The sequence below is a fragment of the Ziziphus jujuba genome, chromosome 1 (assembly GCF_031755915.1).
Source record: "Ziziphus jujuba cultivar Dongzao chromosome 1, ASM3175591v1".
In the NCBI taxonomy this organism is placed as follows: Eukaryota; Viridiplantae; Streptophyta; class Magnoliopsida; order Rosales; family Rhamnaceae; genus Ziziphus; species Ziziphus jujuba.
In genome coordinates, this window is record NC_083379.1 from 47831669 (window position 1) to 47858384 (window position 26716).

General features: G+C 35.8%; 6 protein-coding genes and 1 long non-coding RNA gene across 11 annotated transcripts; 4 read left to right on the plus strand and 3 right to left on the minus strand.

Annotated features, from left to right (window-relative positions):
* Positions 1-130: 130 nt before the first annotated feature.
* Positions 131-4694, plus strand: LOC107415670 (uncharacterized). Of its 4 annotated transcripts, none has more exons than XR_009639046.1 (5): positions 472-619; positions 795-870; positions 3593-3967; positions 4067-4209; positions 4308-4694. It is a non-coding gene; the product is annotated as an uncharacterized LOC107415670 (long non-coding RNA). The 4 variants fall into 4 exon arrangements; XR_009639047.1 differs by having other exon boundaries at positions 486-619; positions 777-870; XR_009639045.1 differs by having other exon boundaries at positions 131-619; positions 777-3967.
* Positions 4695-5545: 851 nt separating this feature from the next.
* Positions 5546-9210, minus strand: LOC107415692 (probable uridine nucleosidase 2). The gene is made up of 10 exons (XM_016024070.4): positions 9073-9210; positions 8783-8945; positions 8579-8694; positions 8408-8467; positions 8091-8276; positions 7868-7972; positions 7426-7522; positions 6685-6792; positions 6393-6528; positions 5546-6191 (listed from the first exon to the last, which is right to left on the minus strand). The coding sequence occupies exons 2-10, from the start codon at positions 8823-8825 to the stop codon at positions 6083-6085; spliced, it is 960 nt and encodes a 319-aa protein (XP_015879556.2). The 5' UTR covers positions 8826-8945; positions 9073-9210; the 3' UTR covers positions 5546-6082.
* Positions 9211-9325: 115 nt separating this feature from the next.
* On the plus strand, positions 9326-11619 carry LOC107415691 (uncharacterized protein YMR317W). The gene has a single exon (XM_060817431.1). The coding sequence runs from the start codon at positions 9326-9328 to the stop codon at positions 11372-11374; it is 2049 nt and encodes a 682-aa protein (XP_060673414.1). The 3' UTR covers positions 11375-11619.
* A 2868-nt stretch (positions 11620-14487) lies between these two features.
* LOC107415676 (uncharacterized) lies at positions 14488-15179 on the plus strand. Its single transcript, XM_016024040.4, has one exon. It carries the CDS (start codon positions 14686-14688, stop codon positions 15052-15054), a length of 369 nt encoding a protein of 122 aa, XP_015879526.2. The 5' UTR covers positions 14488-14685; the 3' UTR covers positions 15055-15179.
* A 198-nt stretch (positions 15180-15377) lies between these two features.
* On the plus strand, positions 15378-18118 carry LOC132803727 (uncharacterized). Its single transcript, XM_060817153.1, has 2 exons — positions 15378-17592; positions 17693-18118. Exons 1-2 carry the CDS (start codon positions 17279-17281, stop codon positions 18030-18032), a joined length of 654 nt encoding a protein of 217 aa, XP_060673136.1. The 5' UTR covers positions 15378-17278; the 3' UTR covers positions 18033-18118.
* Positions 18119-18503: 385 nt separating this feature from the next.
* On the minus strand, positions 18504-21096 carry LOC107405390 (thioredoxin-like fold domain-containing protein MRL7L, chloroplastic). The gene is made up of 4 exons (XM_016012432.4): positions 20098-21096; positions 19364-19445; positions 19135-19246; positions 18504-19048 (listed from the first exon to the last, which is right to left on the minus strand). Exons 1-4 carry the CDS (start codon positions 20757-20759, stop codon positions 18915-18917), a joined length of 990 nt encoding a protein of 329 aa, XP_015867918.2. The 5' UTR covers positions 20760-21096; the 3' UTR covers positions 18504-18914.
* Positions 21097-21966: 870 nt separating this feature from the next.
* Positions 21967-26581, minus strand: LOC107415659 (poly(ADP-ribose) glycohydrolase 1). 2 transcript variants are annotated; one of them, XM_016024021.4, is made up of 11 exons: positions 26246-26580; positions 25952-26119; positions 25696-25799; positions 25395-25599; positions 25180-25284; positions 24890-25008; positions 24301-24444; positions 23923-24067; positions 22991-23191; positions 22686-22748; positions 21967-22487 (listed from the first exon to the last, which is right to left on the minus strand). In XM_016024021.4, exons 1-11 carry the CDS (start codon positions 26495-26497, stop codon positions 22311-22313), a joined length of 1683 nt encoding a protein of 560 aa, XP_015879507.3. In that variant the 5' UTR covers positions 26498-26580; the 3' UTR covers positions 21967-22310. The 2 variants fall into 2 exon arrangements, with proteins under 2 accessions (XP_015879507.3, XP_024928090.3); XM_025072322.3 differs by having other exon boundaries at positions 22350-22487; positions 22686-22764; positions 26246-26581.
* Between the last annotated feature and the right edge of the window lie 135 nt (positions 26582-26716).

Sequence of the window (26716 nt, forward strand, 5' to 3'; positions counted from 1 at the left end):
TGAGCTATGCTTAAATTATCCGAACCGAACCGGTTGTTTAATTATTATAAAAATATAGATATATATGTATATATATATATATATATATAATTACATTATTATATTATAATAATTTGATTTAACCAAAAAAAAAAAAAAAAAAAAACACTCTTTCTCTCACTCTCGGGCCTCTCTCATTCGATCTCATTCTCTCCCCCTCCTCTTTCACTCTTTGTCTCTTAAAAAAAAAAATAGGGTAAAGCTCTTTGGAACCTAACTATTTGAAACACTGTCACTCTTAGTCACCACTCACCAGCGACTATCAACAAGCATCTCATCCAGTCCCCCGCCATCTTTCCAACAAGGTAATCTCTTTCTTCCGTTCTCTCATTCACTCCCAATCTCTCACAATTTCACCCTCTCGATCGGACCTCTCACTCTCTCTATCTCTCTCTATCTCTATCTTTTGCTCTAAAATTCAATCTCTCTATCTTTTTTACTTTCACTCTCACTTTCTCACTATCCAATCTATATCAAAACCCTAGCTCTCACCATTACTCTGCAGTGGGCCAGTGGCTGTGAGACCATCAACAACCTTGATTCCCATCATCTTGTCATCAACCACTACGTTAATTCTCAGGTAATTTTGTAAATTTCTATTTTCTGTAAAAAAAATTTCCCCTTTTAGTTAATTTGTATAAAATCACTATTTCAAAATTATATATTTTTCTTTGATGATCTCAAATCTCAATATTGATTGTTTAATGTTTATTGATTGTTGGATTTTAATTTTTGAGAAAATTGGTCGTTCAAAGGTGAGGCAGCTCCGTGGTTCGTGGTCGTGGCTGTGTTATGCTCGTGTGTGGCTCTGTGCTTAAAGCTACGATAACGGTAAGTTGTTCTATTCTCTCAAACTCTAACTGGTTGTGGTTGTGGATGGATAAAGTGTGGTTGAATTGTCTCTATGAACTGTTGTATCGTAGTATGTTTCTTTCAGAGCTGAATTGTATCTGTGAAATGTTGAATTGCTTCTAAAATAGTTTAATTATGACAGTTCATATGGTTTTAAAGTAGTTTTAGTGTGAGAGTTCATATGTTTTTAAAATGCTGAATTGTGAATTGTATCTCCGAATTGTCTTTGAAACTCTATTTTTATGAAATTTTGAATTTAAATCGTGAGACTGCTTGCATTTCAGAGTCTTTGTGACTCCAAAATTTTTGAAATTGCAATTTTAAACAGGTTAGCTTACATTTCAGAGTCTTTATGATTCTGAATTCCTAAAATTGAATTTTAAAAAAGGTTAGCTTTCATTTCAGAATCTTTGTGACTATGAATTTTGAAATTGCTGTTTAATTTGTAGTTTTTGTGGAATTATGGAATATTTTGCAATTTTTGAATATTGTGGAATATTATGGAATTGAAGTTGAATTTGGAACTGTTTAAACAAGTTATTTGCATGTTTGTAGTTGCAATTGTGCAATTTTAAAATGGTTAGCTTACATTTCAGAGTCTTTGTGATTCTAAAATTTGTAAATTGCTGTTTAATTTGTAATTTTTGTGGAATTGTTGAATATTGTACAGTTTCTGAATATTGTAGAATTTTTTGAGTATTAGAAGTCTAAGAGACAGTAATTTTTAAAAGAGAGCAATTTTTTCAAAGCTTTAAAATCATCTCTCTTTTATTCCATTTCATTGCATTGTAGCCGATATATGTATTTAAAACAGATGGATCCACATTTTTGAAATTGCTGTTAAATTTATTGTAATTTAATTGGATTGAGATTGTGGAATTTGTGGCCTTAAATTGTAGTGTAATTGTTGTCTTTTTTTGTTTGTTTCCTCTTATGTAAGTAGTGTCTTAGATATGCTTGATATGGACCCAGTTAATGCACCTTCCTCTCAAACCCCAATAGGTCAGATCAATCACAACCACTGCCAAAACCTGCATCGTCTAATGCCAAATCAACATTACCTCCATAACCTCCATTAGGGAAAAAAAAAATGTTTTAAGTCAAGTGATATATGGGATCACTTTGTTAAAATAGAAGATAGTGATCCTGATGATCCTAGATGTGAATGCATATACTGCCATAAGGATTATGCATGTGGTTCTAAGAAGTGTGGAACTAGTATCCTAAGGAATCATTTGAAGCAATGTTTGAAAAATCCTTATAAAGTAGATGAAAAGAAGCAAAAGACCTTAACTTTTGATAGGAAGTTCGATGGTAGTGGTAGCAATTTGGTAGCTATAGTTTTCAACAAAGAGGCATATAGGATGACATGTGCTAAAATGATAATATTGGATGAGTTGCCTTTTAGTTTTGTAGAAGGCCGTGTGTTTAGACATTTTTGTAGTGTTGCATGTCCTAAGTTTGATCTTCTATATAGAAGAACCATTGTGAGGGACATTTATCAATTGTACTTGAATGAGAAGTTGGCTTTAAGATCAATGTTTGTTGCGAAGCAACAGAGAGTCAGTCTTACAACTGATACATGGACTTCTATTCATAATGTTTGTTATATGTCATTGACTGCCCATTATGTTGATGATGATTGGAGGTTACATAAAAGAATTTTAAGTTTTTGTGTGGTTCCTAATCATAAAGGAGAGGCATTTGGAAAGCTAATTGAGATTTGTTTGCATGCTTGGGGTATTGAAAAAGTATTCACAATAACCCTTGATAATGCAAGTGCAAAAATAATATAATTGCATATTTTAAAAGGAAAACAGTACATTGGAAAAGTTGTGTATTGCATGCTGATTTTTTGCATATTCGATATAGTGCACACATTGTGAACTTGATTGTGTGTGAGGATTTGAAAGAATTAGATAACTCAATTGTTAGCATTCGTAATGCTGTGAGATATATTATATCCTCTCCTTCTCGATTGCAAAAATTTGAAGAGTGTATAAGTCAAGAGAAAATTGATAGCAAAGCTTTAGTATGTTTGGATGTTCCAACTAGATGGAACTCCACATACTTAATGTTAGAGTTGGCTTTGAAATTTCAAAAAGCCTTTGAGAGAATGGAGGAGGAAGATGGACATTATGTTTTCTATTTTGGAGAGGATGATAGTGGTAGAAAGAAGGTTAGACCTCCTTTAGCTTGGCATTGGGATGATGCTAAAGTTTTTATCCAATTTCTTAAAGACTTTTATGATGTGACTCTTAAATTTAGTGCCTCGTTACATGTTACCTCCAACATATATTTCCATCAAGTTTCTTCCATACAAAAACAATTGGATGTCTTGTGTGTTAGTGAGGATGACCGGCTGTGTGTTATGGCAAGGAAAATGAGAGAAAAGTATAATAAATATTGGGGTTCCATGGGAAATATCAATAAATTGCTTCTAGTTGCAGCAATGCTTGATCCAATATATAAGTTAGATTATGTCTCATTTAGCTGTGGGATGCTTTATGACAATGAGGAAAGTATAGTTACTGAATTGGCAAGTGGTTTGAAAAATACGTTAATGAGGTTGTATAATTGGTATAATGAAAAAGAAATGGGTTCAGACAATTGTTGCCAATCTTCCATTGGTGTTGAGTCTTATGGAACTAGTTTGGATAGTAATAGCAATGGATTAAAATAGACCAACTATGCTGACTAGGTTTGGATTGCTTATTTAAGGAAGAGAGAACAAAGCCAATGTCAGGAGATCAAAAATGACGTTGATAGGTATTTGGTTGACCCTTGTGAATCTGGTTTAAATAAAGATTTTGATATCCTAAATTGGTGGAGGGTTAATGGAGAGAAATACCCTGTGTTAGAGAAGATAGCAAAGGATGTATACGTTATTCAAGTCTCTACTGTGGCTTCTGAGAGTGCTTTTAGTACTGAAGGCAGGATACTTGATCCTTTAAGGAGCTTTTTAACTGCTAAAATGGTGGAGGCTTTGATATGTTGTCAAAATTGGCTTAATGCTTCTCCAAGTTTGGACAGATTTTTTTAGAAGAGATGGCGTATTATGAAAGTTTAAATGCAGGTAATGTAATATGCAATTGCAATTATTTTTTTTTATATGCCAATCATATTATTTTTGAATGCTTTTATGACATTTGCTTTTGTTTGGTGTCACTCCAAGACTTATGCTAAAGCCAAACAGTAGCACCATCTTCGGACAGCAGCAACAAAAAGGATTGATTGTGCACTGTAGAGTGGATGGACAGCAGCAACAAAAAGGATTGATGCCAAAGCCAAACTTGAAAGCTTTTGACAATGATAAAAGTAACTCTTTTGTTTTATTTTTTATTTCTTAATAATTATCACATTATTAAACTAATATTGTATTGGTTTAATTTATTTGATTTCCTTTGTGATTGTAGGCTTTGTGGCAGTGGCAGTGGAGGCTTTGGTAGTGGCAGTGGCAATAGGAGAGTGGCTTTGGATTTTTGAAGGGTCTGGTAGTGGCAATAGGAGAATGGTAATGACAATGGCACTTTGGAATTCTGATTTATTATTTTGATATTTGCATTTTGTGTTTGCATTTCTCATTCTCTTTTTTGGCCATGGCAATGGCAGACTAGCAGTGGCATTGAATTTCTTAATTTTCAATTTTCCCTTTGATATATGTTGAATTCTTGATCAATTTGAATCTGTATTATTAAACATGACATTAGTATTTTAAATTTGTATCTGTATTGTTTTATAAGCCTGTAATATTTAGTTGAATGCTTGTATTTAATTATTTATAATTTATTATACTTGAGAGAGATGCAGCTGCAAATAGAAATATAATTTTTTTTTTTATGTAATTTTGTTTATTTGTTTATGTATAAGAAATGTAAGTTGTTTTATTAGGTCCAAAACCAAAAAGATCCAAGATTGCCCATTCAAAAAAAAAAAGTGTCCATTTCATACCTAAAAAATTGGATGAGATGGGTATAGGTATGAAAGTAGGCCCAAAATTGTAGGCTCAAAAATAAGCCCAGCCCCATCTGTTCAAAAATAGATCGAAAATTGTAGGCCCAAAGATAAGCTTAGGCCCACTAATCTGAAATCAAGCCCCAAATCAGAGGCCCACTGATAAGCCCAAATCGACAAGCCCAAACCCAAACCAAACTGACCCATTTACTCGGTTAAGTATCGGGTTTCCACTTCTCAACGGGTTGGTTCGGGTTACATTATAAAGATAACTGAATGATCGGTTCGGTTGGAATTTTCGAATAGAACCGATTCAAACTGAACCATGCCCATCCCTATTTGCAATTATTGAATGCACTTGTAATGTATAATGGTAAACTTAAGACCTATTTTATATTCAATTTCTTTTTGGAATTTTTTTCACATTATTCTTTTTTCTAAAAAGAAAAAAAAAAAGAAAAGAAAAGTTAAGATAGACTAATAGCTTATTTACTTACTTAGAGTCGGAAAGAATCAATTAAATTGAAATGAAATGAGAAATTCTTGTGAAAATACTTGCCTAATTGTTTGTTGTCAAAATGAAAATATGAAGTTCGTAATCATTGCCGTGTTTGATAACCTGTAGTAATAGTATTCCCTTCCAAACGAATTAAAAAAAAAAAAAAAAAAAAACAACAACAACAACAACAACAAGAGCAGCTGAAACCATTAATAATCATGATTACTAAAATGGTCTTTCATTATTCTGTTACTTTAAAGAATAGTTTTGAAAGTTGAAAAGTATTTTTTATTGGGCATTCCAAGGAATCCGATACCAGAAGAGTTTATTCTTCTTGCTTATGAGGCCACCACCAGCTTTATACCATTGTTTATACCGTACCGTCATATAACAATAGTAAATGCAAGATATGAATCCAACACACTATCCCTGCCCCCGGCCTCCGGCTTCGGCCATTACATGGAATGCTACACAGCGACCAATTTTTATGACATCATCCTTACTAGTTATTGCAAACAAGATATAAAATTAAATGTCGAGAACAATTTATTGTTGTCCGTAATTGCATGAAAACTGCAACATCCCCAAATCATATCTGTATTAAGCATAGCATGAAAGGAAGCAAGCTGATTCTATTATATGATAATGGCAGAGTCAGAGCACAGTTGCTCCAACAGGAGTCACCATCAGCTTATACACCATCCATTCAAACCATCCATGAGCTCCTGTCTCAAAGATTTACGAGTCCATTAGCCGTTCCATGATCAGTTTGACAACAGTGGGAGCATCAACTGTGACTGCCACCTTCACCGAGGGTTTATTGGACCATTCAGTGACTTCCTCAAACCTAATGTAGAAGAAACAGATAAATCAGAAAACAAGCACATAAATGGAGAGACATGAAAGAAAATTGAAAATCTCCCTCCTCCCAGATGCTAAGATGTCATTTTGGCCATTTCATCTTTGGTTATGTGTCCTGACACTTGAAGAGGCACCAATAAGCAAGCAAGCAGCTGATTTCCATGTGGACAAGGTAAGATATTTCTACCTTTTCTGTTTGTTATATAATATTGTTAGTCCTCTTGTGATGCCACTAGTCTGGACTCTGACAACACCTTCTGTGTAAGTGATGAGTGAAGGATTAACAGCCGCAAGAAGTGCTGTTGGATCATGAAGGTAAACTCCTAAATCCCAGATCAGAACAACCATCAGTCAGTGGCATGATTATGGCTTATCCAACTCTCCAAATTTCCAAGGACCCATTTCAGTGAATTCATTTGAGGAAAAAAAAAAAGAAAAAAAAAAATAAAGGAAAAAAAGGACCCACTTCAGGAACAAACCTCTTGTACTGTACGCATCATGATGATAAGAGAAGTACACCTCTAAAATTTTGGACAGGTATTGAGCAAATTTCCCTTTTGAACTCGCCAATTCCTCTCTATCAGCATCTACAATATGTGAGAATAAATAAAGTGTATATATATATATATATATATATATTATGTTTTTATTGTCGATAAAAGTCAAAATAAAATACTAGAACCATAGACATACATTTTGTTTTCATCAGTTATAAAAAACTTGACTAAATGCAGAACATGATACATAATCATAAGAAAAAAGATAGCTTATACAAGACTGCATACAGCAGCACCTAGCATTGAGAGAAGGCCTTTCTACACTTCTGAATGGCCTGAGATACTTTCATCAATTGTGATACAAGGAGTGAAACCTCTGGGTATATCTTTACTCTTAAGATTATGATAAATCTGTGATTGGTTTAGCAGCACAGAAACTGAGAAAGAAATTTGCAGGATAATTACTACAAAAGACCATGGGAAATATAGGTATGACTCTAACGTAGCTTAAATTACTCTGCCGGTAGAATTGAGTAAAATTTGTAGCGGGTGGAAGAAGTTACACAGGATCACCGCATAAGTGGCTCTAACCTGACTACATGCAAAGCAAAATTCATTATGTTGACCTGAATTATCAGGGCACTACTACCGGGGAACATTTGTGGTGTTAATTACATGAAAAAATATGATTGAAATAAGGAGTCAAGTCTTCCATGGCCTTACCCGTCATGATGACTTGATGAGTAACATTTATTCCTACAGCCAATACATCTGCTCCGCTAGTGAATACAATATCCGCAGCATCTGGATCCCCAAATATCTGGCCATTAAACCCAAGGATTAGAGATTTTTCATTCTAGGAAGGTAAGGAGATTACAAAGTCATTTAAACAGAACCTGCATGGGTTGCTATAGAAATTCTACTTCCAAACCTTGTTGAAACAATGTCAAGAATAATACTTCATTACCTCTTTGGTCCTCAGTCTCAACACAAAATAAGAAATGCTAATTCACAACTTCAAGTAGAAGCAATAAAAAGAGAAGAAGATAAAAATATCTATGCCCTGTAAAAGAGTGTGTGATCGACAAAGTAAATGGCTAGTTGGCTTTCCAACTAAAGTTTACAAGTCCAAACTAGATCTTCCAGCGCACAACTTACAACTTACATTGGCCTCTGCTGCTGGATTTACATTCCCATTCACTGCAAAAGCACCACCAAGAACAACAATCTGCCCAATATTCCTGGAAAATTCTGGATCCAGCTGAATAGCCTGCGTATCAAACAAAAAAAAAGAAATTTGCTCCATTAGAAATTAAAGGAAAAACGAAAACTTGAAGAAACTCCATTAGGATTAGGAATTATTTGAAGAAGAGAATATTCTGACTGACCAATGCAATGTTAGTGAGTGGTCCTAATGCAACGACGGTGACTTGTCCACGGTAAAGATTTGCTTGTTGAACCAGAAAAGAAGCAGCTGAGAGTTCAATCGGCTTCCCTTTTGGGGTAGGGAAATTTTGGTTGCCAAGTCCGTCAGCACCGTGAACAAAATCAGCAATACGGAGTTTTGTACCTTTCTTTTTACATGGAAATCAAATTAAGATTCGTTCAAATGAAAGAAAACTTTAATTTTATTCATTTATTTATTTTTATTTTACCCAAAAAAAAAAAAAAAAAAGGAGGAATGAATTTAGGATAAATCATATACAGTGATGGTGACATGAGATCCTTCAGCCACGGGGATATCAGTTCTCTCTGCAACCTCCAACTAATCCTCATCCAAAAGAATGAAAAAAAAAAAAAAAAAAAATCAATGAAATAAAAAGAAAGAAAGAAAGAGTTGGATTTTGATGCGTGTATGGATGTGGGTGTGGGATACCAAATGTAAAGCATTTCTGGTGGCGAGAGTGGTATAAACGTTGCCGTAAATAGTAGTAAGTCCGATAACTTCCACCTCCGGCGACCGTAAAGCCACAAAAATTGCCATCGTATCATCTGAGCTAACATTTTGTAATTTCAAATCGTCTACTCACGAAACAAAACTTAATCGAAATAAGCGTGAATGAAGCGCATAGCCACATACCAATACCCGGGTCGGTGTCGATGATAATCTTCTTTGCTGCCATGGCGCCCGCCGTTTCTGATTCTGATGCTGAGTGCGGTTCACACGCAGATTCAGATTCAGATTCAGATTTTCGCAACTCCAACCATTGACTCTCCAATTCAACTATCTATTTCTAATCCCCCTAATAATAAAAATAATTAAAAATTCCAATTTTTTGCTTTTTTTTTTTCTGTTTTTTTAAAAGACAATTATTGATTTCTAAAATTAAAAAAATTAAAAAAAAAAAAAGCAACTTCAATTAAAATTACCAAAAAGTCCTATTCCATCACTTTCAAATCATCAATGAAATCATGCGTCATGCTTGAGAGCTTCTTCAGCAGTTCATCCGATCCGGGACCGGTGGTGAGCGAGTGATGGCATTTCAGCAATTATGCTCAAAATAAAGGGCTAAAAAGTTTGGTGTGTGTGTGTGTGTGTGTGTGTGTGTGTGGGGAATCGCCCTCCAGTTCACGTTCAAATCCTTTGGCCAAACCCGACACAGAACCATACCAGATCTCCCTCATGAATCGACCATTTTCGTCGAAGCTCACGACGAAGCCCACTCCGGCAACGGCACAGACACCCGTTCCGGCACCACCAACTGCTAAGATTGATCGCAGGAAAAAGAAGAAAAAGGATGAGGAGCAGCAGAGCCGTCGAAACCCTTTGCAGAATCTAAACGGCTCTGTGGCCGCCAAATGCAATAGCAGTGACGCTTCTTCTGTCTCAGTCGAAGCTCCGCGAGGTTGCCTCAGGTTCTTTCTCTCCCATTCTTCCTCCTCCTCTTCTTCTTCTTCTTCAAAAACCCCTGCTGCTCAAAGGCCCCGAGCTCCTTCCAAAACACCCAAATCTACCCCCATACTGCTACTGCGTCCTTCAGAACCTTCCAAATCTAAGGAGAACCTAGAAAAGCCCCTTTCACGGAAAGCGCGGGTGTCCAAGAAGAGTCCCTCCTGTCTCAACCAGTGGCACTCTGGGAAGAAGCCTGTTTCCAGAACTTGGCAAAAATCCAAACTTTCTTCTGTTTTGAACTCAAATGCTAATTCCTCGAGTAAATTAGAATGTGGGTCTGTGGTGAAAAGCATGGTGAGGACAGTTGGAAATGCAAGTGAGATCACTGAACTCAAATCATGTTGTATTGATGAGAGATTTACACCTTTGAGTAAGATCTCAAGTGGTTTGCATTCAGACTGTGCAGCTGAGAATGCTTTGGAACAGAATTCCAATAAGAGCAATAGCAAAACTCCTCCTGTTCAGGCATCTGTGTCTCCTGAAATGCAATGCGGGTCATCTATGGTGTCAACCACAACCACACCTGCTTGTTATGGAGCTGGCCACGTTGTTTCGGGGATCACTGACAAGAGGAAGTGTCGGCCTAGAGGGATACTCGCTGTAGGAGAGAATAACACAGGCTTTCTAAAAGGTAAAGCTTTATGTAATTTTGATGATGACTACGTCGTGCATGACAATGTCGAAGGGGTTATTACCAGCTCTGATGCTTCTATGGTCCCTTTGCCTACTGAAGCTTCAATGCGTTGGCTTTTATCACCTTGTAATGAGGACGATGAAGATCGCAAGGAGAACTTTGAAAACGGTTCTTGTGGATTTCAGAGTCCCCATTCACCGTTTTCTCCTTCCTCTGGTCAGAGGTGTTCTTCTGATGAACTTAATTCGACAAGCGTTACTAAATGTATTAGGATGAGTTCTTCTTCTTTAATCTCCCCCATTGGACTTCCACTTTCTGAAGAAACCTCGGAGCCTGTAAGTGGCCATTTCCCTGTCTTATCCTTTCCCCTTTCTACACCTGGCAGCAAGGATCATGTCACCTTGAAAGGAGGAGGAAAAGACCATTATGATCTTGATGGTGAGAGTTCTCCCTTCTCCATGGATTCCTTGGGTAGTGGAAATGTTGTCTGCACCCCTGAATCAGACTCTTCATATGGACGTGCTGGCTTATTATGGTTAACTTCAGGCAACCACAAGGCATATCAGCTTGCTTCTGAACTCACTTCGACGACTGAAGCACTTCATGTGGCAAGCACCAGTGCATCAGTTAAGGACCAAACTGACTTGAGTTTCCAGTTTGATAGTCTAACTACATCTTGCAATTCCTTTGTCCTTACCCAATTTCAGCAAGTATTCCATGATCAGGGTTCTGGGAATTCCAGCTCTACACTGGAGAATGAGTCACAATCCCAGATGAGGATATCATGGAGAGAAGGATTGATGAGCCAGATTTATGAGATGGATGAATTTGATTGCTGCAGATGCTTATCGGATGATGAAGAGGATGATGCCAATCGCTGCAGCAATGACCAGTTAGAATCTAGACAGAGCTCTGATGTCAAGGAGAATAATCAGATTTTAACCCAAGATTCTTGGTCTGCTAAAGCTTTGGACAATGAACCAGAAGTAGGAGTTGATGGGAAGGGTAAAGAAAACTTTTCTCCTGGCCCTCCTCAATTATCATGTTCATGTGCAGAATCCATAAGCATTGATGGAGGTAGCCTGCTTGCTTCAGTGGATTCGGATTGGACTCAATGCTACAAGAATGAACTATTCCAAGTATAATTCATTACCTTTTCTTTTTAGTCCTTTTAGGGTGGGTAAGTCTCATTAACCTTAGCCTCGGTTAATAGTGGTTCGCCTTTGTTGAGAATTACCACTATTGTATTATGTTCTTTTCGTAGTTTGATTTAATATCTGTATCATAGAAATTTCCTGGAATTGAGACTTCTACTTATAATTAAAATTGTGAGGAATCTATTTACAAGTTTGCTAACTCTATGCTGAATAAAAACAACTCATTAGAAGCTTATCAATGGTTAGATACATATATTTTACCTGTTTGCATTAGGAAAAGGAACTTGAAATTTTTACCATCTGTGTAATGTGAAAAAACTGTCTATTTGACTTGTCATGTTAGAATTATGAAGTTGGTGCTACTGCCAATACTTCGGTTTGGCAAAGGATATGGAAAGGTAACACGGAAAGGATATTTACTAGGATGGAGATAAAAATAGATTGTGGATAATACTTGAAAGAGGTATGTCCATATACTTGGATTGTCATCATAGGATGGATACACAACTCTCAGTTTTTTTTTTTCTCTTTCGTTCTTTTTTTTTTGGGATAATGGTACTATCAGTTAGCACGAGTAACTATAGCATGCTGCAGGAATCGGTATAAATACTTTCAGCATACAGTATGAGAATAATGTATTTTTATATGAGTCCATTGCATTACCACATTTTTTGGAAATGATTGCATTGCTACATTGAGTGTAAAATGATTGGTCATGATGTTGGGTCTTATGAATAACGAGTCTTGAAAAACAACTTTGTGGAGTAGTTACGGTTATTTTAGGGTTTAAAATTTCGATGTTGGCTCAACAGCACTCCTTTTTCCGATATAAAATGTGTAACTTGATTCAGTCTAATTATTTATTTGTTAAAGCCTATACCTAAATTTGCAATGTAAGAGTTACGGTGTAGAGGCAAGTATATATATCGAAGCCTATGGTTTTTAAAGGAAAATGACAATTTTGGAGTCCTAATAAGCAAGCAAAAAGCTAAAACTGTGGAAGGAACTTTAGATATAATATTGATTATGATAAGTCACTCCTATAAGCCTTATATACATAAGAAGGTAATACCCTGAAAATCCCACTTAATTAATTTTATCTTTTCTCGACAATTGAACTTAATATTAACCCAAGCAAAAGTTTCATGAAAAGAAATATATACCTCTACACAGTGACATTACAAGGAAAAAGATGATAGCTTGATGGAAAAATTTGTACATTCAAAAGGTCAGCTTTTAGTTCTTATTGATTAAAAAAATTAAACAGTTAAATGTAATGAGATAGAATGACAGGCCAGAAATTTCCAATTTAAGATGATGATGGATGGGTGCGGTGGCAACTAGAGGCAACAAGCAATGCAGGAAATTTTCCTTTGTGAAACAGTATTAATTGTTGAAGCTTATCCAATATATATAAATATAATTCTTGGCATGTTTTTCTCAATTGGATTGATGCCAGCTAGCATGAAGCACACTTGACGTGTACATGTTTAAATTATTTATTAACATAACATTGATGTGGGTTATGCAGAATTGCGTCATGCTCATGCTTCATCCAATGTCTAACCAAATATATATATATATATATATATATATAATGTGTTTAAATCGTCTACGACATCCAAAGCGGCAGCAATTGGATGTATGGGTTTGTGAGTTAAGGAATTTTTATTTATTTTTAATTTAAATACTAAATATTTCGATTAATTTATAAGCAAGTAGGTGAAGAGAAATATTCCATCCAAATCCAACCCGGTTAGGTAAATAAGGAATCCCCCAGGCAACGCATGCCGGCTAATGTATACTGTTTCAAGAATGACAGCACGTTGAAAACACCTTAGAGACGGCCATATCTGATCTAGGCGAAGAGCGACTGCAGTTTACTATAGGAGGAAGAAAAAACATTGCATTAGACAAAAGCAATAAAATTAAGGTGGTTGAATTTGAACCAAATTTTGAATGCTAATTATGTAGCATTACCAAACATAACATTCTATATCTAGGTGCATGCATGTGCATATGTATGTAACTGGGATGAAGTCTCCTAACTTTTGACCTAATTAACTAATTTTATCTACTTCCCGAATAACAATTATTTGCAAGTTTCATTAAAAACAATAATATATAATCAATATTGATGCATGGCTCATAAGTCAGAACTCCGAATTGGATAGAGATAGAAATCAACTGATTCGCATATATATAATAAACTGCATGTTTGACCCGGTAAATTAGAGGACAAATTTAAAAGCATCTCTAATAAAATGCCCATTAGTTTTGTTTATCCAAAAAAAAATTTGTCACATAAGATTGACAGTCTTTGAAAAAACCCTTGTCCAATAATGCTATACAGAGGTCAGCTAAGATCAGACAACAGCAAAATAAATAAATAAATAAATAAATAAAAGCTGTCTAATAAACCCTCTATTTCTCAAAGGTCTATTAGGCAGTTTGAGTCATTAATTATCTTTTTTCCTCTTCTCTCTCCTCATCAATTTGCAGTCTCTTCTCTCTTCTCTCCTAACATGTCAACTCATTTTATTTAAAATTCTAAACATGATTTATTGATTTCATTCAATTATAAACATAACCTAATAATTTTATTTAAAATTCTTTATATGACCCATTGAAGAAGAACGTTGTATATATACACACAAATATATAATACAGTGAAGGATCTGTGAAAAGATATTGTAAAGGATATTCATTTATAACGGTCAAATTACAAAAATCTAATCGCTGTAAAATATTGAACCTCACAATCTTTTTCTATAAATTTATTCTGACTCTCACAATTATTTTCTATAAATCTATTGTTATATCAAAACCATTTATATATATATATATATATATATATATAAGCATATGTAGCTAATTTGATTCATGTAATTCAAATTAAAGTGTCCCTCTTTTTTTTGTGTGTGTGTGTGTGTTAATATACGGAGGAAACAAGTAGACCTGTATATAGAATACAAAATTAGGGGGCTATACCTTTAGAGGATGCATTAGTTTTCTTTTCTATTTTAATACATAAAAAAATGTTTGGGGGTTGTTGAATATGCTGTTTGTTTTGTAAATTAATCAAACTAGTACAACATATCTTCATTTTGAATTGGGGGAGGGGCCGGCAAAAAGTCAAAAATCAAAATGACGTGTTAGGACTTGTATAATTCAAGATGTCCTCTCTGAGGAGAAAAGTTAAATGAGTTTGAACAACTAACTAGCTAGTATTTATGCTATGTGTGTTTAATCTGATGTTGATCATAATTAATGTAAGGAAGCGAGGAAACTGATATCAGATGGAGGGTCTGATCCCAATGGTTTTTAAGGCAATCAAGAAGAAGAGAATTCGGCGGCAATATACAAGTCTATCATCTCCATCATCATCTGAGTTAGCTGCTCTTAAAACTCATCATCATACCTCCCACAACTTGTCGTCGTCGGATTTCTACCGTGAAACGACCACAGTACAAAACATTGGCGGCCACCGACGACACAAGTCGCTGAGCAGTGATTTTGCGTTTGGAGTAGTGTCATCAAAAGCAGATCATCATCGATATCATGATGGGGATCATATGAATCATGCTTGGCCTCCTTCTCCTCCTCCGAGGCAACTTGTACGCTTCAGAAGCCATAGAATGTTCTCTTGTATGGGTGCAGCTGCCTAAAATAATAAACCATCTTCTCTGCTTCTTCTCTCTTTATAAAATATCCATTCAAAGAGAGAAAACAAATCATGAATCTGTGCTTGAATTCCTAATTAATATCTGTTTGTTATGTGTTTTTCTTTTTATATTCTTAATTTGTTGTTGATTAATAATAGTTATATATACACATATATATTGCTTGAAGGATCATTCATTATTTGATGATCATAGGAAAGCACAGTTGCTAATGCATGGTGAATCAAGTCTGCAACCAAGACTGTATAGGTATATAGCTAATTAATTAGAAGAAGCATATATATACATATATATATATATATATATATATATATGTATAATGGGCAAGTCTCTCATAAGATTACCCACCTGATCTTCACAGTCATCTCACGATTGTCCGTAATGAATGACAATTGTTGCGTGTTTATCCCAACGGCTTGGGACTGAAGTTGATTTGGCACATTTTAGTTTAATTATTTAATAATATATAGAAATGGTTTGAGTCACAAGAACAGGTGTAGGATTAAGTTTAATTGGAATACATATTATCTTGAAGTAGCTAAGCTAAGCCTAAGAATGCGCCTTGGCTTGCTACATGTAAACACACACAATGGTATTAATTAATTAAGCAACTAATATGGAAGCTAATAAGGGCTGGACTATTTGCTGCTAACTAATTTCCGCTTGCAACAAAGGGAGTTGTCCCAGTGCTAGTGTACTAGTGTCTAGCAGACTAGCACATTTGCTTTCGAAGACTTGCGTAGCTCCCACATCGTCAGCTTGCGAACGCCTGCACTAATTAGCTTATTTCACAAAATTTCCTACCACCAAATACCGATTGAAGAAACAATATGAGACTTTACCTACCAGAGTCCAGAGTCGTACCAATCAACTGATCCCAAGAGTTCCAGATATTTGTATGGTGAAATATGATGAATTTCTAATTAAAAAGATTAACCCATCAAATTATAGAAAATCTAGCTTTGAAAGGAAAAGGAAAAATTAAGGGAAACAAAAAGCACACTAAAATTACAAAGCAACTTAATTTGGCACATATCTAAAAGATTAAAGAGAAGAGAAAGAAAGGGATGCAGGGTTTAATATGTATGTATATCATGAACGTGTTCGTTGATGGCCATCTAATCATAATGGAGATCAATTATTAATATTGAAACAGAATAATTAGATGACCATCAACAAACATATCCATGGTTGCAAATTAAGCGCACTAAAACCACAGCTTCCAAATCCAACTCCAACTCCAATTCCCGTGTTATCAATACGATACCAAAAGTCTTCGTGTGAGATATGGTCTCCTTAGATACATAAGCAAAAAGTATATACCTGGCATCATTCTCCTAGGTGCTAATCCAAGCATATACTTTGAGAATATACCTTTCTTACAGCTGGCAATTCGCTGGACCAAGGGGTTGAAAAGTGAAGGTTAGCTTGAATGACACTGAAGTTTATTTATTTTTCTAAAATAATACAATTCCAGAAACGAAACAAAAATTCGTATGATTATCATGCATTTATAGCTTTTCTCCGTATTTGTATCAATGCTTTGCTTTTTGGAGGCTAAAGCGCTTCCAAAAACCAGCATTCATGTGTGCTAAAAGAATGTGGTTAAAAGTAAACGTGTAGACAGATGAACGTGATAAGAAAGAAATGTTATCCATCTCTCAGGCTGCATGCAAAAGTAATTGTACCCATTAAGGACAAGGATCAATTAGCCCCAGCAGTAAATAATACCAACATTTTATCAGCTTCCTGGATTTTGCTACTGAGATTCAAAAATCGAATAACCTGTACAATGACAGATCAAAACTTCACTTCTAATTAATTAATCTGATTAAAATAAATGAAAACAAAACAACTGCAGCCGCACGGAATAATCTGAGGACTGATTTAGGCATGCCTTTTCCAAATATACAAGACAAAAATTAGCTAGCTATGGCTGTGCATATCATCAACGATGTCATCATCCCAAGGCAAACAAAGGCCAACTATTTTCTAGCTAATCAATCACTGGATTGGATATTATATATTTCTTGGTTGCCAACTACCCGGGTCCCAGGACCAATTAAAGTTAAATCCCCGAATAATATCCAATTAATTTAGAAAACAGAGTTGATGATATCAGGAAGAGGAGAGAGTGCATAAAGATTGCATGCTTACCAAGCCTCTAATCAATTAACAAGGAGAGGAACTGCAAGAAGTCCATGGAAAGATGCAGTCTCCAACATATGTGTCTGCTTATCCTAGTGGTGGGATTTGGGTTGATGGTGGTGGAGATTTGAATAGTGATAGACTCTGCAGCCAATGTTCCAAATGTGAATCAAGTAAAGGCCCTCCAAGTGAAGACTATCCCCACATGACAGCATTTGATGATACTCTTATCGCTGCTGCTTTACAGTCTGACTATGTTGAATCCAGGGACAGGGGAGTTTATTCGGTTCCTAATATCAAGGGTGGCCAATCAACTGAATTTAATGCCTATTTTGAATGGAAATCTTCTTCTGATTCAGCTTCTGGCTATGACAGGTAAAATTCATGCCCATTAATAATTTCTGAAGGCACATGCATTTGCAGGCATGTAAACATAACTCTTAAACGATTTAACTTTCAATTGATACTGCTACAGGTTTAGCAACTACATGGACAAATGCTCAGGGGGACAAACCTATCTCACTGCGAACAAGCATGGGAAAGTGAGACTTCGTTCATTGAACTCACTCGAAACACTAGCAGAGGCTGACTGGAAATCAATAAAACCACCAGTGGAACTTAACCATCGTGAATTTCGATCCTGGGTATCTCATAGTACAGGAAAATGCCTTACGGTTTTCAAAGGAAAGAGCCAGAATAACCAAACCCTGCGTACGTCTGACTGCAAGTTTGATGGCTCAAACCTTTTCCAGCTCTTTGCCTTTCGCTTTCATTACCACAAAGCCTTTTGCTGCTGTGGCATTTACAACGACTAGTAGTTAATTTCTTCAAATATGTTATATTAGTTGGGCATACCCACACATATATCAAATCAATTATAATAATGGTAATAATCAAAACATCTCCAACCCATACTTGGGATGTGGTGAGGTACTCATTCATTCATAAATTGGACGGAAATAGAATAATGTTAACGTCATGCTCAGGCTTAAACTTTTACCACTTCCGAAGTACACAATTACAGTCGAAGGAATCGAGTTGGGTGTAGTGGCATGGTTTGTATTTAGGTCTCATTCATGAAGTTGGACTATGATTGTCCCTGGCTGCACACCATTACTGTCGGCCTAAACAAACAAGTTTCTGTGAAGGTAGAAGGTTGACATCAGCAATTATCGACTAGTCATCAGTAGATTTTATCAGCTCCAGCTCGACTCAAACCATATATTTTGACAAACGACTTCTGCATTATCAAGAACAATTTAAGTACTATTTTCAAGCTTTCAAAGTTGGAATTAAATAATATATATATATATATATGCGCTTTGTAAAGTTTCAGCGCATAACATACTGGCAATGAGAAAATAAGATCTAGAACTATAAATCATAATGAGAAGTAAACAGATTCACAGGGAAAGGTCTAGGTATGTACAGAAAATCACATATCGAAAGCAACTTTTGGCTGATAGACTCATCTTCTTAACAAAGCATGCCGGCTCGAGCTTACCTAAGCTCAACTCAATTATACTCAAAAAATCAAGCTATGGCATTATATATTCCAAAACCAAACTTTTCAAAGTATCACGTCTGTAGACTGGGGGTAAACTACAGGTGCTCTAGAGGTAAAATAATCATTGTCATTAAGACAGTTCATTTATTTGATGAACACAATTCATTTATTCGATGAATATCCACTGCCATCAAGGTTGGATATTCAGAGGAACAGTTGGGATTGCCTCCTGGACATCTCCAATGGTTTTCAAATATTCTGGCTTGGCGGCTCCATAATAAAAGAATGCCATTATCTTTGAAAGTTCATCAGCACTTCGAATTGCTGAAAAAACACCACCAAAAGAGCTGATATTAGGCAAATGCAGATCCAGAAATGGAGGGGCACACAGTCATTGATTAATAAATTACCTTTCTCACGATATAAGATCTTCCCAGCCTTTGTGAAGATAACCTCAGGGAAGACAGACACTTGAAGAGCAGAGACCAAATCAAGCTCTACAACGGCATCAACTGCAACACACTGCTTAATATGGCAATAATAATTAGAGTAATGATCAGCATGCAGGATGAAAAATATAATAGAAGATGTTGAAGCCAAAAAAATATATATTGAAAGATGTAAAATAGTTTGGCTTACTCTTGGTGAAGGTAGCCTACAGTTCCATATGATGTGCACGGCCTTCTCCAGTTCATCTCGAACCCTTTCATTTTCCTTGGGCCTGAGTACATTAGAATTCTCTTATGGTAACTGCATATGTGTTAAAGGAAAGTTCCACATCCAATTCACCAAAATCAAACAGCTTCAACATATTATCGACAGACATCTAAAATATTATACCATGTGCATGCATGCAGACATGCATATATGCATATGAACACTATTTTCAACTATACAGCCACTGATTCTAGTTCTCTATGTCGAGAGGAAAGACTTGTAGAAAGCAAGAAACAGAGCTCAATTATACAAAAGGATAGCCATCATAGAGATATGTGTGTAAAAACACTAAAAACTGAAGCTAGAAGTTTCAATAGTCAAGGAAACACATGAGAGTGATTTTAGATTGCGGTAAATTTTAAAGAATATTCAATGAAGAAAATCCCCACTGTCTTGTACTTATTTGTAAGGGGCAGCCACTGTTTTGTGCAGTGTTATTTCAGGACAAATTGCTAGATGGAACTGCAGTTATCTAAAGGAGCACCTTTATCCCGTTGAATAATTACTCAACTCAATTAGAAACTATCAGTTCTGTGCACTGAAAAAATTAGCCTATAATGCAAGTAGCAAAAGAATTACATGTTACTTGACAAGCTGAAACAGATTTCCAAAACAAAGACTTTATTATGTAAGATCTAGTTAAAGATGGAACTAACCTTTTATAACGATTCTGTACAATAATAACTAGAGGGCTGATGTCCTTGAAAACAGTCTCTTCCCAGTCCGCAGCGGTTATGTCTTTGATGGGGCGGATATAATTATCATCTTGCCAGACAACCTCATTGTCGCTGTCATAATTACCGTCATCATCATCCTTTCTGGGCTTGTTCTTGATGGTGATCTTGTCAAAAAACTGACCCAAGTTGAAACCCCAGCCGTCGGCATCTTCAGGCCAGTCGGGATCTTCCTCCTCCACAACAAGTGGGTATTTATCCAAAAGCTTTTGCATCTTCTTCATCTTTTCATCAGGGTCAACCTCCTCCTCAATGTCAGGGTTCATATCAATGACTTCTCTAATCTTTCTTCTCCATTCACGTCTCTCTTCAGCATCCATCAAATATGGATCATTATCGTTGATTGTACCATGGGCAGGTTCATCCTCCTCCTCATCAAAGCCATTACCTGACCCTTGTTGGTTGGACCTTGTCCTAGCATTCCCACCCTGTGGCGGGACACAACTAATAACTATGTTACTTGTTCTACCATTTTGATAACATTCAATTTCAAATGGAAATGGATTGGATAACATGAATCTTTTCTGCTTTACTGGTGGTTGGTACAGATGTGCTGCTAACCACATGTTATGTTGCAGAGCCATTTCTCCGTAAGCTCAACCAGTACACAAAACCAACCAGAAGAAAGAAGTGAAACTATATTTCAGAGTTGGGCTTCAGCTTAAAATCTCAAAGTTGAAGGCTTTCTTGTAGTTTCGAGGAAATTCAAATTACAAGCTATACGTGTCTGTTCCATGGAAGTTGTAGAAAATAGCTATATGCCATCCAAGAATGAAAACAGTGAGATATCACTGACCTGAATGGATATTCTTGAGTTCCCAATTTCAGGAGATGTAGCAGCTAAGATGTGTTTGAGATTAAGCAAGAACCCCAAAACCCCAGAGCAGAGCAGAACTATGGTACTTAAGTCGGATAAGACATATATCTCTATATATATATATATAGAGGTTGAGCCAAAATTAAAAAAAAAAAAAAAATTATATATATATATATATAGAGAGAGAGAGAGAGAGAGAGAGAGAGTACGGTGCGGACCCACCAAAAGCGACGCTTAAAATCGCAATGCGGACGGTCGGCTTTTTGTCATTTTCCTTTTGTTTTACCGACCGCTGTTCCTCTTCGCATTACTTAAAAAACAGAGGGAAGAGAGCGAAAAATTCGATTTTTGCCTTAAAAACCAGAGAAAGAGAAAACCTTTTACGCCACAAACACGTAGTCACAGGGAACCCTGGCCTTAACCAACCCTTTTATTTATTTTTCCCAAAAAAAAAAAAACAAAAAACAAAAAAAGATAGAAAATATGCTTCATCTTGACCTTTGAAGTTTGGATTGATTAGAATTCTTTGGATTTTAAAAATTACAACTAAACACGCATACCATGTTAATAAAAAATGATTAACTTAATTAGTATACCATCCATATTTGAAAATCAATTTGTGAATTTGAAACACAAGATAAGGGGATAATATTGTAAATTATCAAAAACAAAAACAGGAGACCACATCCTGTTCCAACTATGGAGGAAACATGGATACGATATAAATCCAATACGACTCAGTTCCTAGCCAGTTTCATCTCCCATTTCAAAGATATTCACATAGGGCAGTACCATGTTTGTTATCTCTTAATTTAAAAGACAATTAGGGTCAAACTTGCATACTGTTATTAGATTATTGTTTGCTACGAATTTCACGTAATGAGCATGTCCACTATATATACGAGGGATTTAGTTCAAGCAATTTAAGATGACCCAAAAAAAAAAGGGGACGACCAATTTAAGATGCAAATGTATACATGTTAAATTACCAATTTCACCCACTGAATATTATGACATAAAAGTTACCCAAAAATAATAATAATAACAATAAGAATTTTTTTGGTCCCCCACAACAAAAAATAGCTGAAACGATGCCGAACTGAAACTGTATAAAAGACAAAAATTAAAAGTATGAGTTCAAGCTTGTTTTGTTTGTTTTGTTTAGTTTTAGTTTTTGTTTTAGTTTTCTTTGTTTTTTGTGTTTTTTTTGGGTAATAACAAGAGTTCGAGCTAGTATATTGATTGCAGTATCCTTTTTACATTTCTTGTGTAAAAACATCTCGGATAGAAGGAGGAAAAAAAAAAAAAAAAAGCCAAATTAGGTTGTATCTAGCAAATCCGAGATGCTGGTATGATTGGCAGATAGAGATGGAAGGAGCCAAGTAAAGAAGCCAACATCAATGATTTTTCCGTTCAATCTTTGCAACGAGTACTCTGCTACCATATTCCAGAGATCCCCAACCGTCCATTCATGCGACAGTATCCATTCACTCACCTGCTCCAAAATGTGAGGAAGTAAAAAACAAATATATGGATTATGACCACTCAAATTACTAGCAAACACCAACAGCATGCACATCGCATAACAAACTGCCAAGTTACATTGAAATATAGGGAATGCCTGCCTATGCTTTACCAGCTTAAACAAACAATTATCAAGTGTGGTTTCACACCGGCAAGTTAAAATAATTACCTGCTTAAGGTTATGGAGTGCCTGCAGGCCAACCGTGTAGTAGGAAATGAAAGGTCTTAACCCCTGAAAGAAAATGCACCTGAAGTGTAACAAACATCAACTGTAACAAACATGATAAGATGCCATCATCAACATAACTCCGCACATAAAATACTTTCAAAACCATTGCCTAAGACAAGGGCTCAAACGGAACACAAGGAAAATAAACTATCTGTTATGTAGATTCTGATGGATAGCATTCTTATTTAAGACAGTTTAGATTATTGTCATTTGTTTCTTTCAAAGACTCAAGATATAAAAACCACCTGAGAAGCAGCAAGCCATTGAATTATTGCCTTCAGTTCAGGATCTCCTCCAAATGCACCGCATCCCCAATTCCCAGTCACAACACCTAGATTGTCTTCATGGACCAGAGACTGACAACTTTTCTCCTGAGAATTTCTCAAGGCTACATTTTCTAAATTTCCTCCATATATTTCAACTGAAGTTGATGTAGCTTCATTCACCTATTGAAAAACAAAAGACCAAAAGTTTAAGCAAGCAAATTCTCAGTGAGCTACAGACACACCAACCTATTCATGACCTGCTCAGGCCTAAGTTGAGAATAAGCTTTTTTTTTTTTTTTTTTTGGTTTTCTTTTGGGGTGATGTTACTTGAAGATTTTGTTTCCTGATTTATCCAAACAAAAATTGATATCTTCCATGAGAAGTTGAGAACTCAACTAACAGTTTGTTTTTAACTTAAGTTTGGATTGACTGATAAATCAGGCCAAGCTCAAGCTGATTGAATTTTAGAAGAACCAAGTTCAACCCAAGATTGAACACATTTCTAGTCCTGTCAAGCTAAAGTACATTCATGACTCAGCGTGGCTTGGATTACTTTGCAGCCATATCCATTTGCACCATGATAAGTCATTATATATACCAACAGTTCTTACTCAAGGAATTTTTGGAATTAGTTTATAAAGAAAAGTTTTATTGAATCATTGTGGTTCTCATATGAATCTGGGGTTTTAGTCGATTCATAGGGTCTTAAATAATAAAGAAAACAGTAGTAAAGGCGCATTATAGATGATAAAAATAAAATAAAAACTAAAAGAGGGGGGAAAACAGAAGAGTTAAGAGGCCTATAATAATATTTTAATTTTTAAAGTTAATCATATTAATATCATTAGAAGAGTTAAATATCACTTCAAATACAGAAAACAATCTTTAGACAAAGGAATAGGAACTCATACCAGAAGAGCATCCCTGGTCATGTAATAGGGTTCTTTAATATCTAGATAATGCTGAGCTCCACAATATCCATTATCCTGAGACAGTCTCTCATACTGCCGATATTTAGATTGATCAAGAAAACCACAAAATGCCTTATTAACCTCCCTGTTGAAAACAACAAAATTAAAATGTAAGAATTTCAAAATTAACCAGAGTTATATAAAGACAAAAATGAGATACAAAAAAAAAAAAAAAAAAAAAAAAGGTGATCAAACACACTTGAGTTGCACTTTCAATTTGTAACCACCAAAACATTAGTTGCTTAATATTTGTTAGATGCATTCATTTAAATGATTGAACCCTGTATCCATGCAATATTTTTAATCATATTGGCATACCGAAGGAGGCACTCTAGTTTATATTGCCTCATCCCTGGGCTGCATAACGCGTCGATTGCAATGATCCTGGTTTTACGTCTTCCAAATGAGTCTACTTCCCTTTTGTCCACGTGATCACCAGAAAAACGGAATGAAGAAGCATATCTATACTTAAGAGATTAAACCTTGATTAGACAGCAATTAAAAAAAAGTTCAGTAATCAAAGAAGATTGCTTAAACTAATCAGTCATCCTATAGAATATTTAACTAGTAGAATACAAGCATACATGAGATCAGAAAAAAAAGGCTACCATATAAACAATGTTTCATAAACATTTAAGTCTTAGAATAATATGAAATGAGCTATAAATACAGATAAGATGTCATAGGCCCTAACTTCTAGGCTAGCAACAAATTATCCAGACAAAGAAAACAAGGAGAAGAACAGCAGTAATCCAATCCAGGAAAGTTATAATCTCTGAAATATGAGACATGAGTTCCATAACAATCGATAAGAGAAGACAACTTCCCATTTTTATATATGCTGTGAATGCAATGAATCAGTACTGAGATCAAGTTTTAGATTCATGATATACTGTATAACACTGACCCTGTGTAATTTGAGAACCTTTCTGATCCTAGAATTTCTATAGCCTCATTATCTGCCATGGAAGGCAAGAAGAGCATCCCAGCAATTAATTCAGGATTGATCATGAAACGGATCTCTTCCTACATGAAACATGAATAAGAGAGAAAAGGTGAGGATGCATTGAGATCATGCTTCGAATGAATGAGAAGATGGAAAACAAGCTGGCGCTACAAAATATATCAGTCATGCAGCTTAATCTAGTTTAGACTTTTAAAAAAGCATGCATCCCTTTAAAATTACTTAAAGCAAACCTGTACGCAGCCACTATGAAGAGCACCACCTCCAATATACTTGTTTGCGAAATCCACTTCAAGAGCTGCACTGGATTGGTCTTCTATCAGGCCTGAACTGCAAACCTGCAAAAAAGGTATAGAAATACCGCTTAAGAAGAGATAAGTGTAGTCTAACCGAGGAGAAAATAAAATTGACTTTTCTTTATCATTATTCATTTATTTTTTTAGGTCACCTCCAAGCGGCATAAAGGAGTGCGAGAAGTGCTCCAAAAGGCGGCATTTGGGTAAGAAATGGATAGAAAAGGACGTTCTAGAGGAAGTATTTTCCGCTCAAAGGACACATATCCAGCAGGCATATGCGAACAAATCCTTTCAAAATAGTGTATAATGCACCTTATTTTACTCTGCTGCTTTAGACTATAATGGTCATATAGACACCTGAAAATACATACGTACATAGACCCTTAACGAAATTTATATATGTTTAATTTCAGTTAAGTAAAATAATTAAAGTGAATAGGAAAGGTCACATACGCAAACAAACGATCAAAGTTGATAGTTGGAAGATCTCTGGGACCTCTATTACTGACGGGAAACAAGCAAAAGAAAGAGCATCCAAGAAGAGCGCCGATGAGTTCCTGAGAAGCAAGCAACGCAGACAAAAGACAAGACAAATAATCATCACTCATCAAGAAGAAGAAATTTGTAAAAGCCTGGAATTTAGATCTAAGTAGTAGCGTAGCATTCAATACCATATAGCTAGCTAGCTATACGCCTATACCTCCTATACCTGGCCGAGAAGCACTGTTCCAGGTTGTTGAGAATCCAGAAGACGAAGCCCAAAACCGTGTTGATTTTGGTAGTGCAATTCTAACAGGGAGGGCAATTTCAAGAGCAAATTCGCCAATGCCGGAACAACCTCTTCAAACCATTTACTCGATTCCTCACTGGAAATTAGCTGCAGTCAAACTCAATTAATTCTAACAATTTTATCAGTCTGTCAAAGTTTTTTAGTTGTTTTTATTTTTATTTTTTATTCATCAGTGATTAAAATTGAAATTGAAATTGAATGATTTGTTCTTACCTGGTTGAAGAAGAGGCCGTAACCGTCAGGTGCAGAGGGAGCCAAAGGCTCAGCGGAGAGTGAAAGAGAGTGCCTGAGATCGGAAATGGCGACGAATAGGAGCTCCCCGGAATCAATATGGCTTTGCTCAGGTCCTCCGGCTATCACCTTCAGTGCTTCCACCGTTTGTGACGGCCAGAATATACACGACGACCGCCATACCAACGGCAAGTACCCCATTATTGACTTCAAATCTTCCCTGCCCTCCTCCATTACCCCCACCAACCAGAGTCACCATTCCACTTTTCCCTTTTTTTTGTTTTTTTTTTTGTTTTTTTGATTATTCAGCAATATAGGCGGTTAGTTACTTTACTCTTTAATATATGCTGTTTTATTTATTAATATTTTAAAATATATATATATATATATATATACATAGCCAATTGAAAAATTACGAAACACTTATCCAAGCCCAACCCAAGTTGGTGGACT